At 46.5% G+C, this 13,913-nt stretch overlaps 2 protein-coding genes across 6 annotated transcripts in view; one reads left to right on the forward strand and one right to left on the reverse strand.

Annotated features, from left to right (window-relative positions):
• The first annotated feature begins 70 nt into the window (after positions 1-70).
• Positions 71-8,841, forward strand: TRIM59 (tripartite motif containing 59). 2 transcript variants are annotated; one of them, XM_052686650.1, is made up of 2 exons: positions 71-1,540; positions 7,380-8,841. In XM_052686650.1, the coding sequence occupies exon 2, from the start codon at positions 7,383-7,385 to the stop codon at positions 8,607-8,609; it is 1,227 nt and encodes a 408-aa protein (XP_052542610.1). In that variant the 5' UTR covers positions 71-1,540; positions 7,380-7,382; the 3' UTR covers positions 8,610-8,841. The 2 variants fall into 2 exon arrangements, with proteins under 2 accessions (XP_052542610.1, XP_052542609.1); XM_052686649.1 differs by lacking the exon at positions 71-1,540 and adding an exon at positions 4,546-4,623.
• A 3,611-nt stretch (positions 8,842-12,452) lies between these two features.
• The window catches only part of SMC4 (structural maintenance of chromosomes 4), a 33,037-nt gene continuing 31,576 nt past the window's right edge, over positions 12,453-13,913 (reverse strand). For all 4 annotated transcript variants that reach the window (XM_052686644.1, XM_052686641.1, XM_052686642.1 and 1 more), the window contains exon 24: positions 12,453-12,804. In XM_052686644.1, the coding sequence (XP_052542604.1) occupies positions 12,607-12,804 (198 nt within the window). In that variant the 3' untranslated portion in view covers positions 12,453-12,606. The remainder of the gene's footprint in view (positions 12,805-13,913) is intronic.

Raw genomic sequence — 13,913 nt, forward strand, 5'->3', positions numbered from 1 at the left:
AGGCGCTGAAGATGAGTGCTGTGCTGCTGTTGCTCTGCTCCACCGTCTCACTCTGTTATGTGCCGTACATCAGTGCACCATGCACTGTGCTACGTGGGCTTGGCACAGTGGTTTTTGGTGTAAATTCCTGCTTTGCCCAATTATGCAGCGTGTGTTAGCTGAAGTAGGGGTGTTTTTGTGCAAAATCAAACTACCTCAGAGGGGAGGGGAGAGTTGGCATGATGTGTGTGTTTGTTCGGAGAAGCTGGTGTGCTGTAAGTGAAATTTCACTCAGGTCGCACACGAGGTCTGTGGTGTGATGTGCTGGAGAAGATGGCTGCCTTGTTGGTTGAGGTGAGAGGAGAACAGCTGTTTGTAGCAGTGTGTGGGTTTGAAGCAGGAAGAAAAGGAAGCAACGCTGTGGCAAGGTCCTACAGCTCTGCTGCCCCTTCCTGCTGTTACATTCTTGCGTAGAATCTCCTTGACCCTCTGCTCCTCTACCCTCAGCCCGCTCCTTTTTACACGGAGCGTTCTCAGTGTTTTATTTAAAAATCCAAAAAGGCTGAAGCAGGAAATTCACCTGCTTCTCAGCACATCCTGTCCCTACTCTGTACGCCAAAATATTGGAAGGTTGAATAGCCCAGCATCCACTGGGGGGCAGCAGTCGGAGTGAATTTGTTTGGCTAATGCCTTTTTTTGTTTTCCTCCCCAAAAAAGCTTTCGTTTAAGGTAATTGTATTCCCGGGGAAAGGGGAGGTGTGGGATGAAGGTTTACTTCTGGAACACCAATCAGGTGGTAAAAGCTTGGAAACGGGAATGGCAGAGATACCAGAATTACCTGAGGGTGCAGCCCTGTCACTGGGCGATGGCCACAAGTCAGTTTTGTGTCTGGAGGGTTGGATGTATTTTAGCTCATAACATTATAGAATGATGGAAATGCTCCTTTGACAGAGGGAGCTCAGGTGTTTCTTTTTTACCAGTAGAGATACGACATGAAGTGCCCTTCTCAAGAATGAGAATGCTCAGAATGCTGCTCTGTGATATTTGGATTGTCATCGTGCAGTTGCTAACTTCTTAATCCCAGGTCAGCTCTAAGAAAAATAACCAAGTGTGCAGAGGTGGGGTCACACATTAGCCTGCTTTCTCAGTATTGGGAAATACAAAAAGAGCTGTTAAGCCGTATTTAATATAGTAGAGGTTTAATAAACAAATGAAAGATCAGAAGTTGATTTCTAGCATAAGCTATTCCAGGCAGGCTTTTAATTCCAAGGAGCAGCATTGTAAGACAAATAGCTGCCTGGGGTTTTAGGGCTGGAGTTAGCTGATGTAACCAGGAGGAATAGCTCTGTGAAGGATGTTAGGCTTCATCTGGACGCACAGCCTAAAAGAAGTTGACCCTATTTCTTTCTCTCCCGTTCCTGGATGAGGAATAGCTCCTGGCTGCGTGAAGCCTTTCAGCCTCGGGGAGCCACTTGTTGGATGCATTGAAGCTTGAACGGGGAAATACCTTTCCTGTTTTCTTTGTGCAGCTGTATCATCTGATGGATCACAAGCAGCCTTGGTGAGTTGTCTGCTTCTGCTGTTTTGGTCACGGAATGAGTTGGTTTTGCTAATTAAACTGTGGCTAAGATAACTTAGTCCTGAGTAAGAGAAGCTGATCTCTCCAGTGAGGAATCCTCTTTTACTCAGTCTCAAAACCCTCATGGAGTAAAAAAAGCTGTGGATGTGCAAGGGAGAAAGAAGAGTGGCATTTTCTTACTGAAAGTGAAGAAATCTGCGTGTATTTGTTTACAACTCCTATCATATAGTTTATTGCTTAAATTGCTGAATTACTTCTGCTGTTTTATAATTAAGAATGTCTTCATGTTAATACTTGTAGACTTTGCCACTTTTAACTATAAATGTTTCCTCAGCTCTGCATGTCACCAAATTACTGGCAGGAATGTTGGTCACAAGGCTGGAAGCAATTACAGAAGTCATGCATCTGGATCAAATAGACTTTATGAAAGGGAACTTAGTAGCAGAAAATGTGTTGAGTTTACAAACTCTTGGTAATAGCAAGTTTTAGCCACTGTCAGAGTAAAACTAAGAAGGCACGTGGTTTATTGAAAGAGTTAACATTGCTTTAGTACCTACAGAAGAGTGACTGGAAATTGAATTTCCATAAAGAAATTCCATTATTACTTGTAAATCCCTTGAAATGGGGTTGCTGTGTTTATTCTGCTGCTTTGGTGTGCTCCAAAGCTAAAAACAACTTACCTACAACAGTTTCAATAGCTTGAAGAAAATATTTTTGATCGACTTGAAGTGACTATAAAATAACATTGAAATGACAGATGTGGGAAGCTCTGACTGCAGTCTGATCTGTAAATACGTTACAGAAGTTGTGCAACTCAATGGAAAAGCATGTGCTTGTTGTCAGACTGAGTACTGGCAGCACTAGGTAGCAGGAGAAAGCACGTGTGTCATTCTTAGAATAGGGTTTTTTTCAAAGTAAAGCTTGCAGCATCTTGAGAATTTCTAGTTCTCGTAAGTACTTGAGAATAAACTGGCTACAAACCACTGTATGCTGTTATTCAGATCATCAGCTGTTTTGTAAATTGTTGGCAAAAGCTCCCTTGTTTGAGCTGCTTCTTTAGTAACTTGTTCCCTGAGACTTTTGAGGGAGTAGTGGAAGGAATTAATATATATCTATCTATATATTCTGTATTATGTAGTCTCTGTACCCTGGAAACAAAGTCAATTCCAGGCTGAGTGTCCATGCCACTGGGACTCTTTCAGGCACTGTAGGTTACTAGGAGGTCTTTGGTGTAGTTGCAGAGGATTTAGAATAGGTTTCTAAGTAGCAGTGCATTTCTACCCATCAGGACACAAACAGGAGTTTTGAGGAGATGGAGAAGTTTCTCTCAAGAAACATGACATTCTCAGCTTGGTTGTATTGTGAACCCAAAGAAGGGTTTCCTCATGACTTAAAATTTAAGGGGGTTAACTGCTGAATGACTCCAGATGACTCTCTTTGTACCAAGACGCAACTGATACCTGTGTTGCTGTGCCTCTGTTGTGCTTGTGGGCTTACCCACTTTGCACTACCTGTTCATCTTCAAAACTTTGTTAGCACTGTCCTGTTTCTGCGATCTGAATTGGATGGACTGTGATTTATCGGGCTGTTAGTGCAGCAGGCCTCCTAGCACAGTGTGAAGGGAGCTGTCTCAAGCTATTCTTTCATAAGGGCTCTGGCATTAGCGCACTGCAGGCTGTCAGCTGTGCAGATAGAACAGTGACCCACTGTCTTGCTCATAACAATTTGTCAGCTGCAGAGTTCTGCTCAGAGGTGCTACTTGTTCCCAACATTTCAACTGGTGAAGGTTTGCTAGCAACAAAACATCCATGTGGCTGAAACTTTTTCTACAAATCAGACTGAAGGGGAGAATGATGTTTTGGATTTAAAGATTTCTGTATCTGGCTTAAATTGTTTTTTTCTTTTTCCTTGCTCAAATAGTAAATAAAATCTTCAGGGTGACATCTCTGTAACAAAAAGGGGGTTACTGTCTCTGTGGTCTGTCAGTGAATGAGCACGTGCTGTATCCAAGCTCATCTCCGACTTACTGTGAGATGTGCTGCCAATAGCTGCTCTGTGAGAAACCATTTTCCGGGTTGCTCTTGAGGTGGGTTCTTACTGAGCCCACGTGGCTGCTTGAGCATCCTGCAAATGGATGAGGCCACCTCTGTGATGGGTGCCTGAGTTCTGCAGCTGCTGGGTGACGTGGATGTAGGGGTAGGGGACAAGTTGAACGCAGTGTGCAGGTACACGTTGGTGGTACTGTCAGCAGGCAAAACGAGCACAAATGGCAGGGATCTGCCCACCTGTAATTAAAGAAAATACACAATTTAGATGATTTTGTCAGTGCAAGCACTTCTAAGATCTGATGATTTCAACTCAGGCAGATTTCTGGCTTGACACGAGGTGCTTTGTGCCTGCATCCTGTGATGTGTTCCTGGGCATGTGAGCAAACCAAAGGAACGCTGTGAGCAGCACTTCTGCTTTTGGACAGGTGGAGTAATGGAATGCAACATGTAATGAAGGTACAGAGCTTGGGAAAGGAATGTGCCCTGTTTGGACAATAAGAGAAAAAATAATTTGCAAAACAAATCTATAAAATACTGCCATCCATACGGCAACAACACCAGTATGCAAAATTTCTCTGGAAATATAACCAGGGTAAAACGTTTGTGCTGCTTTAACCTTTATTAGCTGCTTTGGTTCCACAAACCCAAGATAAATGGAACCCATTGCACGAAGAACCGTGTCTCTTATTTTGTCATTTCGACTTCCTTTTTCTTTCGCCCCGCTTTGGGCTCTGTGTCACTCCTGGGCACGACGTCTTTTGGAGGACCGCTGCTGGGACGCCTTGGGGCGCGGCAAAGGGAGCGCGGATGAGAAACCGTAGTTTGCCTGAGGGGCAAATTGCGATTTGCGCTACGGAGACTTAGGGGGGGGGGGCGCTGGTAACGGCTGCCGCCCGGCTCCGCCCCGCGCGCCGACCGTTTACTTTCGAACGGCGCAGCCGTTGGCGCTGCAGCGCATGCGCGGCTCGGCGCTCTGAGGAGAGCGGCGGAGCCGTGAGGGGCGGCCGGCGCGGTGAGGTGAGGGAGAGGGCGGGAGGCTGGGGGCTGCGCGGGGCGATTACCGGCGTGCGGGAGGCGCGGGGTCCTCACCGCCCGGGGCTCTCGGCTCGGGCGAGAACGAATCTGGGCCGCTCGCGGAGCCCGAATCGAACCCGCGGCGTATCGGCCGGGCGGGCCGCGTCGTTCCGTCGCTGTGGGACTGCGGAGCGGTCGGGGCTCGGCTGTGCGGGCCGCGTTTCCCGCGCAGCCCCGCCGTGCGCCCGCAGCGAGAGCCCTACAGGACGCAGGCGCCGTTCCGCTCGTCGGCCCTCGGCTCCCCCTCCGTACAGCCCGGTCACCTCGGTGGTTTTTGATGTATTTCTTTACGTTGAAAGCGCGCTCGTTTACAAACTGCTCGGCACGGCGGCGTTTGACCCGCGGGATGCGACCTCCGCCTCCGGGCCGCGCTCCTCCCGGCCTCTGCGAGGGCCGCCGAGCTGGGCCGATGGCGCGGAACGGCGACGGAGCGCTGCTGCTACGCGGCTGTGGGATGTCGGTGGCACCGAGTCGTGTCCCGTCCTCGCTGGGATGCGAAGTTTGGAACTGTGCTGTTGGGTTGGCTGCCGGCGCTGTTACCTTCGTTGGAACCCGGCAGGCACCGCTCGTCCCGATGAACCAACGCCGGGCTGCAGCTCAGCCTGTTGTGTTTGCTGAGCGTACGTTCTGCCGTGCTTCAGCACGGCGGTGACCTTGAAGTGGAAAATACTGCCTATGTGTCATTTAATCGCTTATTTATTTCCTTAACGCAAACTTGGGCTTCTACACTAGTGATGCAGGGGGGTAATGCGGACCTCTGTAACATCAGGAGGCAGCATTTCTGGTGCTGGTTTACCTTGGCTGCAGTGAGTTGTTGGCAGCACCGAACTCCTGGGGTCAGACTGGAGCTGGCTTAGGTTCACGGCTGCTACCTGGTGCCAAATTCACCTTTTAAGAGTTTATCAGCTTATTACAGCTGACAACTGTTGTAGAATGGTTACTTATTTATCAACACAGCCATATTCTAGATATAGTAGTTACTGGACGAGTGCTTGTATAATTAATGAGATGAGCAGTGGCTGACTCTCTAGGTCAGGAATGCAGTGTTGTCATTGAATACACTGCATTACTTCGTTCCATCTAAATGAAAGCTTGCTTTTAGAATCAAATAAATTAGATCCTTGAAGTCTGTACAAAGAATGTCAAACTAATGAATTTTAAAACATAGCTGTGGCAGATATGCTATATTACATGCTTTTATCTCGTCTACGGCATTGCTAATTACAGGAGGGTAAGCTGACAGCTGCTCATTGGGCCTGCTATTGCTGCAAGCTTTCAGAAACCCAGCATGCTCCCAGCATGGTTATACTTGCAATTTTAACGTGTCTTCTAGCCTGTAATTTGCTTACACTGTTTGGCCCTCCTGTGATGAATGTGTGTTTAGATGAATACATTTGCTACCAAAGCTCTGGACAGGAAAACATTTCCCGCCTTTACAGAATCACAGGGTTGGAAGGGACCTCAAGGATCATGAATCTCCAACCCCCCCACCAATGCAGGGCCACCAACCTCCCCATTTAATACCAGCCCAGGCTGCCCAGGGCCCCATCCAACCTGGCCTTGAACACCTCCAGGGATGGACGAGGCATCACTGCCTCTCTGGGCAGCTGTTCCAGCACCACCACTCTCTCTGTAAGGAATTTCCCCCTGGCACCTTCATCCTGCCTTTTATTTTTATCCTGGGAAAGTTTTTCTTGTGCCTTGCTGAACTGCTGCTAGGTCTGGATCTCCCTTCCTTGGCGTTTCCCGTCTCTGGCAGCCGCCTCCTGCCTTCCTTCTGCTGGTGCCCATGTGCAGTCTGCTTTCCCTGCAGCACATGGGGGCATTTGGTGCCTTCCTGGGCAGGGGCTGTGCAGGAGCCCCACACTGAGTCCTGGCTGCCCTGCCTGTGTGTGCTCACAGGAGTTACAGGAGCTGCGTAACAGTGCTAGAGGAAAGCAGTCTGTTTCTTCCTCTACTTCTGTGAGAGCAAGCAAATACTTTGCAGTTAGAAGTGTCTTTGAAGATTATTTTGATCTTGCACTTTATCTCATGCGTATTGTTTGTGAGGAACGTTTCCCTTTTGTAATGGTTCATTGGAAGGGAACTACTGCCCGGGACTTAGGAGAAATAATGGTTGCAACATAAGAAGTCTGTGGGTTTTGTATTTCTGCTGGCTCCACGTATGTAGGAGAAAATAATGAGGATGCTGCTAAGGATTTTTTTTCCCAACCATGAATGAAAACTTAAAATTCAGCAAAGTGGAAGTGGTGTTCCCAAAATTGACGATAAGTTTATTAGTGTGCACACTTAAATGTATTTCCCACAGTAATTGACTCTCAGAAAATAATGCATGCAGTCAGTGAAAGCAGATTTGTTTGGCTTGGCTGTGTTATTGGCATGCTTTAGTTCTGGTGTCTGGGACATGGCTTACAAATGTGAAATGTGCAAATCAGGAGAACCTCAGGGTGCCACAATGACTCCATGGAAAAGCTGGAGAGTAAAGATGTGGCTCCCACACCTTGTGTAGGAGCCCTGGGAGGTTTAGTTTTACACCCAGTACCTTGGGAGTATTTGAGTTTTTTATCATAGTTTTTTTTCCCCGTTAGCAGTGAACATGTCGGTGTAGCTTAGGTTGTTGGTTATTACATTTCTTTAGGAGAATGAGACAACTTTACAAGATAGTGAGAAGAAAAATCAGACTTCTTTTTCTTTTGCAGGACATGCATCAGTTTGAGGAAGAGCTGACGTGCTCCATTTGCTACAGCCTGTTTGAAGACCCGCGCGTCCTGCCTTGTTCGCACACCTTCTGCAGGAGCTGCCTGGAAGGTGTCATTCAGCTCTCGAGCAACTTCTCCATTTGGAGGCCCCTGAGAGTTCCTCTCAAGTGCCCCAACTGCAGGAGCGTGGTTGAGATCCCTGCCTCGGGCACCGAGGCGCTGCCCATCAACTTTGCGCTGAAGGCCATCATCGAGAAGTGCCGCCAGGAGGACGGCTGCGACGTGGCCACCTGCAGTGAGCACTACAGGCAGCCCCTGAACGTCTACTGCCTTCTGGACAGAAAGCTCGTGTGCGGCCACTGCCTTACGATAGGGAAGCACAACGGCCATCCCATCGATGACCTTCACAGCGCCTACCTAAAAGAGAAGGAGTCTTCTGGGAAGATTCTCGAGCAGTTAACTGATAAGCACTGGTCCAACGTGTGCTTGCTTATTGAAAAGCTGAAAGAACAGAAGTCGCAGTGTGAAAGCGTCGTACAAGATGATAAGAAGGCAGTGGTGCAGTACTTTAAGAAGCTCAGTGAGACACTGGAACATAAAAAACAAGTTCTGCTGGCTGCGCTGGATGAAATCAACAGACAGATTTTAGAAGAATATGAACCTCACATTGAGAACTTGAAAAAAATAAGAGAAGAACAGCTGGAATTAATGTCACTGAACACTTCTATTCAGAAGGAAGAGTCTCCACTCGTTTTTCTTGAGAAGGTGGACAATGTGCATCAACGTATCAAAGCTCTGAAAGAGAAGGAGCTGCCCGATGTTAAAGCCGTGGAGATTTACCCGCGGGTTGGACACCTGCTGAAGGACGTGTGGTCTAAAACTGAAGTCGGTCAGATCAACAAGATCCTGACTCCGAAAATAAAACTGGTTCCAAAAAGGAAACTGCGCAGCAAGAGCAGTGAAAAGGAAGGAGGAAAACCTGAAGAACTTCTCCAGGCTGCAAATCCTCTGTCAGTCACCGTTATTCTCACAGTAATCATAGCGATAGCCGTGCTCTCATTGCACAAACCGCTGTCAGGGGTTGTCATTGAATCCATTCCCACTTATATTTCAGATTTCTTGTTCTTTGTTTATCAAGATTTCTGCACCTGGTGGCAGAACGCAGTGGATGTGGTGTGCCAGAAATTGAATTTACTGGCAGAGTTTTTAGGGAGAATTGCTCCTATTTGACTGTGTCAGCAATCAGAAAGAAACACCACGATGTCTTTGAAGTTTCAATTGAAAAGCCAAGTTGTTAGAACTGTGCTTTTTCTTTCTTTTCCCATATCCTTCCTTTTTCAGTACAGCTTTCCTCTCAGTTCACAGTTAGGCAGAGGAGAAGGTTCACGAGGAAGAGGTTTTTCTTCTTCTGCTCACGCGTAAGGGGGGAAAGCAGGTGTTTAAACTGGAAGCCATCAGAAAGCTGCAGTCAGCTTACAAACTGTAAGTGGCAGAGAGCAATCTCCAGTTGGTGGGGACTTCTTGAACGCCTACTTTGGAAGAAAAATAATGGTAGCATAAATGGAAATATTTTTTTAATAGAAGCAGTACAGCATGAAAGGTTTTTAAAGCACCTGACCGCTCACTGGCTGCTCCCAGACGAGTCACTCTGGTCTGGTGTGCGCAGAGCTCTTGAGCTGCCTTTTATTGATCTCTTTTTAACTGACGTGGCTGTAGGCTTGAAGTCATGTGTTCATGGACCTGGTTTTCATTTTGTGTGTTCTTGGCTGCTGTGACACGACCTGTTTACAGAGCAGTATCTGTGGTACCTGTGGTGAAATACTGCACATGGCTTTTAGTGCCAGCTGTGCACAGATCAGGTATTGATTCTCAGTGCTCATAATGATCCTTGACTTTCTGCTGAAAGATTTAGTGTGCAGTGGAAATAGATACATACTGCAATAAGTACCGAAACTCCCTTCAAAATCAGCCACATAAGCATTTCAGATGTTATCAAGAGTCCTTAAACAACTTGAAAATGAGTGTAAATCTATTTCTAGCTTTTCAGCACAAATGATGGAGGCTTTAACTTGATGTAGAAGAAAAGCCATAGCATCTTGTTCTGCAGTCAAATAATTGGTAACATGCTTCTCTTCCTGGGATGAGGTACTAAACTCACAATGAAAGCAGATTTTGACCTGCAGTTATTAACGGATTGATTACAGGCTGGAATAATTAATTGTTGCAGTTAGAGCTGCAGAACACAGATAAGTTTGCAAAAATGAATCTGTGTCTGATTTTGACTCAGTGCAAATAATGGTATGTTCTAGCACAGCAGCATTCCTTGGGCGCTTTGTTCTTCAAAGATACTCAAGCTGTTGAACTGGTGATGTAACTGTGAGGCCAGCTTTCACAACGCGGTGTTTTGAAACCCTTGTGCCAGCCCAGACCTGCCTGCCCTACCAGCAGGTGCTGCCGGGGGGTCCTGCAGAGCAGCAATTGCTGCCACTGGTGTCAGTGAGGGCTGAGAGCAGGGCTGATGCTCAGGTGTGACTCTGCTGTATTCCTGAAGCCGAGGTAAAATCCTAAGCTTATCGGTGTCCTCATATGATGGTGTTGGTAAAACAACCTCACCAAGTGGTGGCTGTGCAGCAGCCTTCTCTGCAGCGTGGTGGTTCACGTTGCTCAGGTTGGACCGAAATGTCAGTGCTGAGCAGAGCTTCGGAGGAGCAGGCATCTGCCCTGCCTGCCTCTGGTTTGTGCCTGTAGCACGAGTGATGGCAGGTCCCACTGTGCTGCTGGACTGTGAGCTCGCTGTAGGTGCAGCCTGGACTGGGTGAGCGCCCAGTGGAACTGACGGTGGGCTCTGTGTCTTTCTGTCCAGCCCTGCTGGATGGCTGCCACCTGCACATTGACTCTCACAAACTGGTGCTATGTCTGCTGCCACACAAATCTGCTTTTTTTATTTTCACCACTTTTACAAATCTTACGGAAAGTTTATAATGCAATTTTATTTTTCCAGATTACGTGAATTTATAAGATGTCTTTATCACTGATTGATAGAAACGTTTAGTACTCGTACTTCTCGGTGTACCATATATTTTAATAAATTTGCATATTCTTACATTAGAGTTGGCTAACACCTTGATTTCCTCCCTGATCACTTGCCCTCTAATCCTGGACAGCTGGAAGCACTTGGGGACTGGACTGGGGCTATGAGACAGAGCAGCAGGGCTCGCTGGAGCTAGTATGTGGGTATTAAACAGTGCTTGATTTGATTTCTTCTCTTCCTCTTGCCCGGTTTTTTGTAGCACAGACCATTTAGAGTCTCTAAAAGAGTTTGGCCAGTGTGGATTTCACGTTATTTGCATTGTTTACTGCAGGTCTGCTTGGGAGGCTGCAGGAGGTGGGCTAACTCTGGCTGAGTGCGAGGCGCAGGCTGAGCTGCTCTCGCTCCCTCTCAGGAGGACAAAATACTGCAGAGAAGGTCATGGGTCAGGATGGGGGCAGGGAGAGCGCTCAGCAGTTGTGGCCAAAACAACTTCACCTGCAGGAAGATTAATTTATTGTCGCTTCGTACTGAAGGATGTTGAGAACTGAATACTGCAACTGCCATAAATCTATCCTCAGGCTCTGTCAAGGTCATGAGATGGGAGAAACTACAACTGCACTGCACTCGTGGCTGACATTAGGATGGGGCAGAGAAAGGCCTTGCATTTTCTTTCTTTACTGTTGATTTTCACTGCTGCTGATCTGTGTTCTGAAAATGATCTGACAGTAACCAGGATGGCTTTCTGGCGCCAATTCAAATAGTCTGCGTGCACGTTTTTATTCTGTGCCTGTTAATTTGCAGCTGGTGATATTTGGTGTAATCACTGTGGAGAGCAGCTTTCACTGTAACGTTAAACATGGGCTTTTCCCCTCAGTTGAAAGCCTGTTCAGTTACACCACCTCCAGTTTGGCAGGGCAGCTGTGCTGGTGAGCCTTGCCCTGCTGCCAGGTGAGTGCAGGCTGGTACAGGGAGCGCAGCCTCGCGGGCACCAGCACCACTCAGCATCTTCAGTTGTGGGGAGGCTTCAGGGTCTGTGCGCTGTGTGACAGGACTGTGACAAAGTGCAGGGAGCTTGAAGTGTGCTGAGTGGGAGAAGGTGAGAGGGAAATGTAAACGAGACAAATAGCACAGGAAAGAGTGAACTGTCATCCTAGAACTGAGCAAAGCAAGCTTTTCTACTATGGGCATCTTACAAGAGCGAGCACATCAGTGACTGGTTATCTTTTTCTTTAAGGAAATAGGCGGATAACAGCTGCTGGCTTAAGCTAACAGAAGTGACATGAAGCAGCACTTAGGACACGACTGTTTTCTGTCAAAAGGAGATAGCAGCATACAGCAGTGAGGAACCTCATCCCAAGGTAGGAGACGCTTCCAGCTCAGGAGCTGGTTATTAGTGACCACCAGATATTTGACCCGACTTCTGGAGTGCAGTTCCAGCTCCTAAAAATACAAAGACAACTTTCAAAGCAAAACATGGGTACAGAAGTGCTGACACCACAATGATGGAAACAGAGAGCTTTAATGGGTAGGCAGGCATCAGGAATAGGGCACAGATTTAAATGTTCTTACCTCTACAAGTGAAAACATGTTAGCCCTCTGTGAAACGGTGAGAGCAAGCAGGTGAGTCGCTGTGGGACTGATAAACTGTAAGTGTACAACAGCCACAGGAAGAGAGAAGTGTTGTCCTGCCTGTGTAATTACAGGAAGACAGAGAAGGGAACAGCCAAACCAGTTCAGTGCAAAATGTTCCCAGTGTCTGATTCCTAGAGCACAGCTTTATGAGAGCAGCCAGAAATAGAAGTCAGTCCGTTCCATTTTACAGCCTTATTAATGCAAATTATTTTATATATTGACTTCACTTACTGGAACACACACATTAAAATGCTTTGGTATTTAAATAAGGATGCTCTTTGTTGGTGTTTGAAAGCAATTTGCTTCCTTTAGTACGCAGAGGGGGAAAAAAAGTCCTGAATTGACATAATAATTGAAATAATAGCTTTTATTTTAATCAGTTCATATAATTAAGACCCATAGAGACTGTATGATAAAGAATGCCATTTATTTAGATTTGTTTTTATTAACAGTCTAAAGAGACTCAAATCTAAAGAGAAAAATCTCAAAATACAAAAGTATATTTAAAAAAATACAGTAAGCAGCAGCAAGAACATTAATTTACATGGGAAAGTTTCTGTTTTTTCATTCACTCTGGTTTTGAGCCACGCTGTGCTCAGCAATGCCCAGCTCCATCAGTCCTTTGGCTGCAATGACTTTGGGGTTTGTTGCCACACTCTTGGTGGTGTTGTGAGTCTTGTAAATCCCAATCAGCCTGTCTGCAATCTCAAACATGTTGTTCCGCAGGGAGATGATGATGAACTGCGCGTTTTTTGTCTGCTCCTGGAACAAAAGGTATTCATATGAGCTCAGGGCTTTGGGGAAGCTGTGCTCTTGCATGGTCTCCACATCCAGCTTTAAGAACTGCTGGCACATCCCTGTAAATGCTCGGTGCACAATGCAGTCCAGCAGCTCTGCAGGTGCTGATCTCAGTCGTCTGCTTTTGGCTGAGTCCTGCCTTGGCTTTCAGCACAAAGCATTTCAACTGACTCAAGCAACAGCTTTCCCCCTTTTTTTTTTTCCTTTCACATGACCTGTTCAAGTGAACTGAATTAAATAAAAGCATACGTAAATGTTTGCAGAATTTCAGTTTGCCCCAGTCTTAATGTGAATTTCATTAGCTTTCCTGAAGGCTGCTTGACTTACCTGAATTGTCCTAACGAGGGCTCCTTTAGGAATGGAAAGGAAATGAAACCTATCTCCACACGCTGAGAACTGGGAGAAGCAAACCCCTTGTTGAAGGGGCCAAGCTCTGAAGAAGGAAAGCAGTTCTGTGATCCTGAGGCAGGATGGCACAAGATAACCAAACATCTACCTTGGCTGGTGCTTTCAAAATAAAGCCACCTTTTTTCCCTTAGTAACTCAGTGTAAGGTCACACGTGTGAAAACACAAGTACTGTGGAAGCAAAGTTTAAGGTGCTTCCCTAGCTTGAAGCAGTTAATCTTTGGCATTTCCAGCCTGTTCCCAAACTGGGTTATACTTTGAGTAATTCTGAAAATTTAAATTTTAAATTAGCAGGAACTGCAGCGATGTAAATGCTCGCTTGGCTTAAATATGGTGATGATAGAAATATCAGTGCTTTTCCTTTCAGGCTTTCAAAAAAGACAGATCCAATAAACCTGCCTGCTGCAGCCTGAGAGAATGAAAGGCCAGTAAAAATCCTTTGGCTTTGGCTGCACCTCAGAATGAAGTCATGAGCCTGGATGTGTGAACGCCCTACCAGGAGCAGCTCAGCTGAGTGGGGCTGATCAGTTTGAGTGAAAGTAAGTTTTAAAGAGAAAGGAGTTGCAGCAGGGCTGTGCTGAACTGCAGCGCTGCTGGCAAACTCTTTGCTCTTTAGACGGCTTTCCAAAACGTGCAGTGAAGATGTAGGGAATAATTACAGATCTTC

This window comes from Tympanuchus pallidicinctus, unplaced genomic scaffold (genome assembly GCF_026119805.1).
Source record: "Tympanuchus pallidicinctus isolate F22 unplaced genomic scaffold, pur_lepc_1.0 scaffold22, whole genome shotgun sequence".
Taxonomy (NCBI): Eukaryota; Metazoa; Chordata; class Aves; order Galliformes; family Phasianidae; genus Tympanuchus; species Tympanuchus pallidicinctus.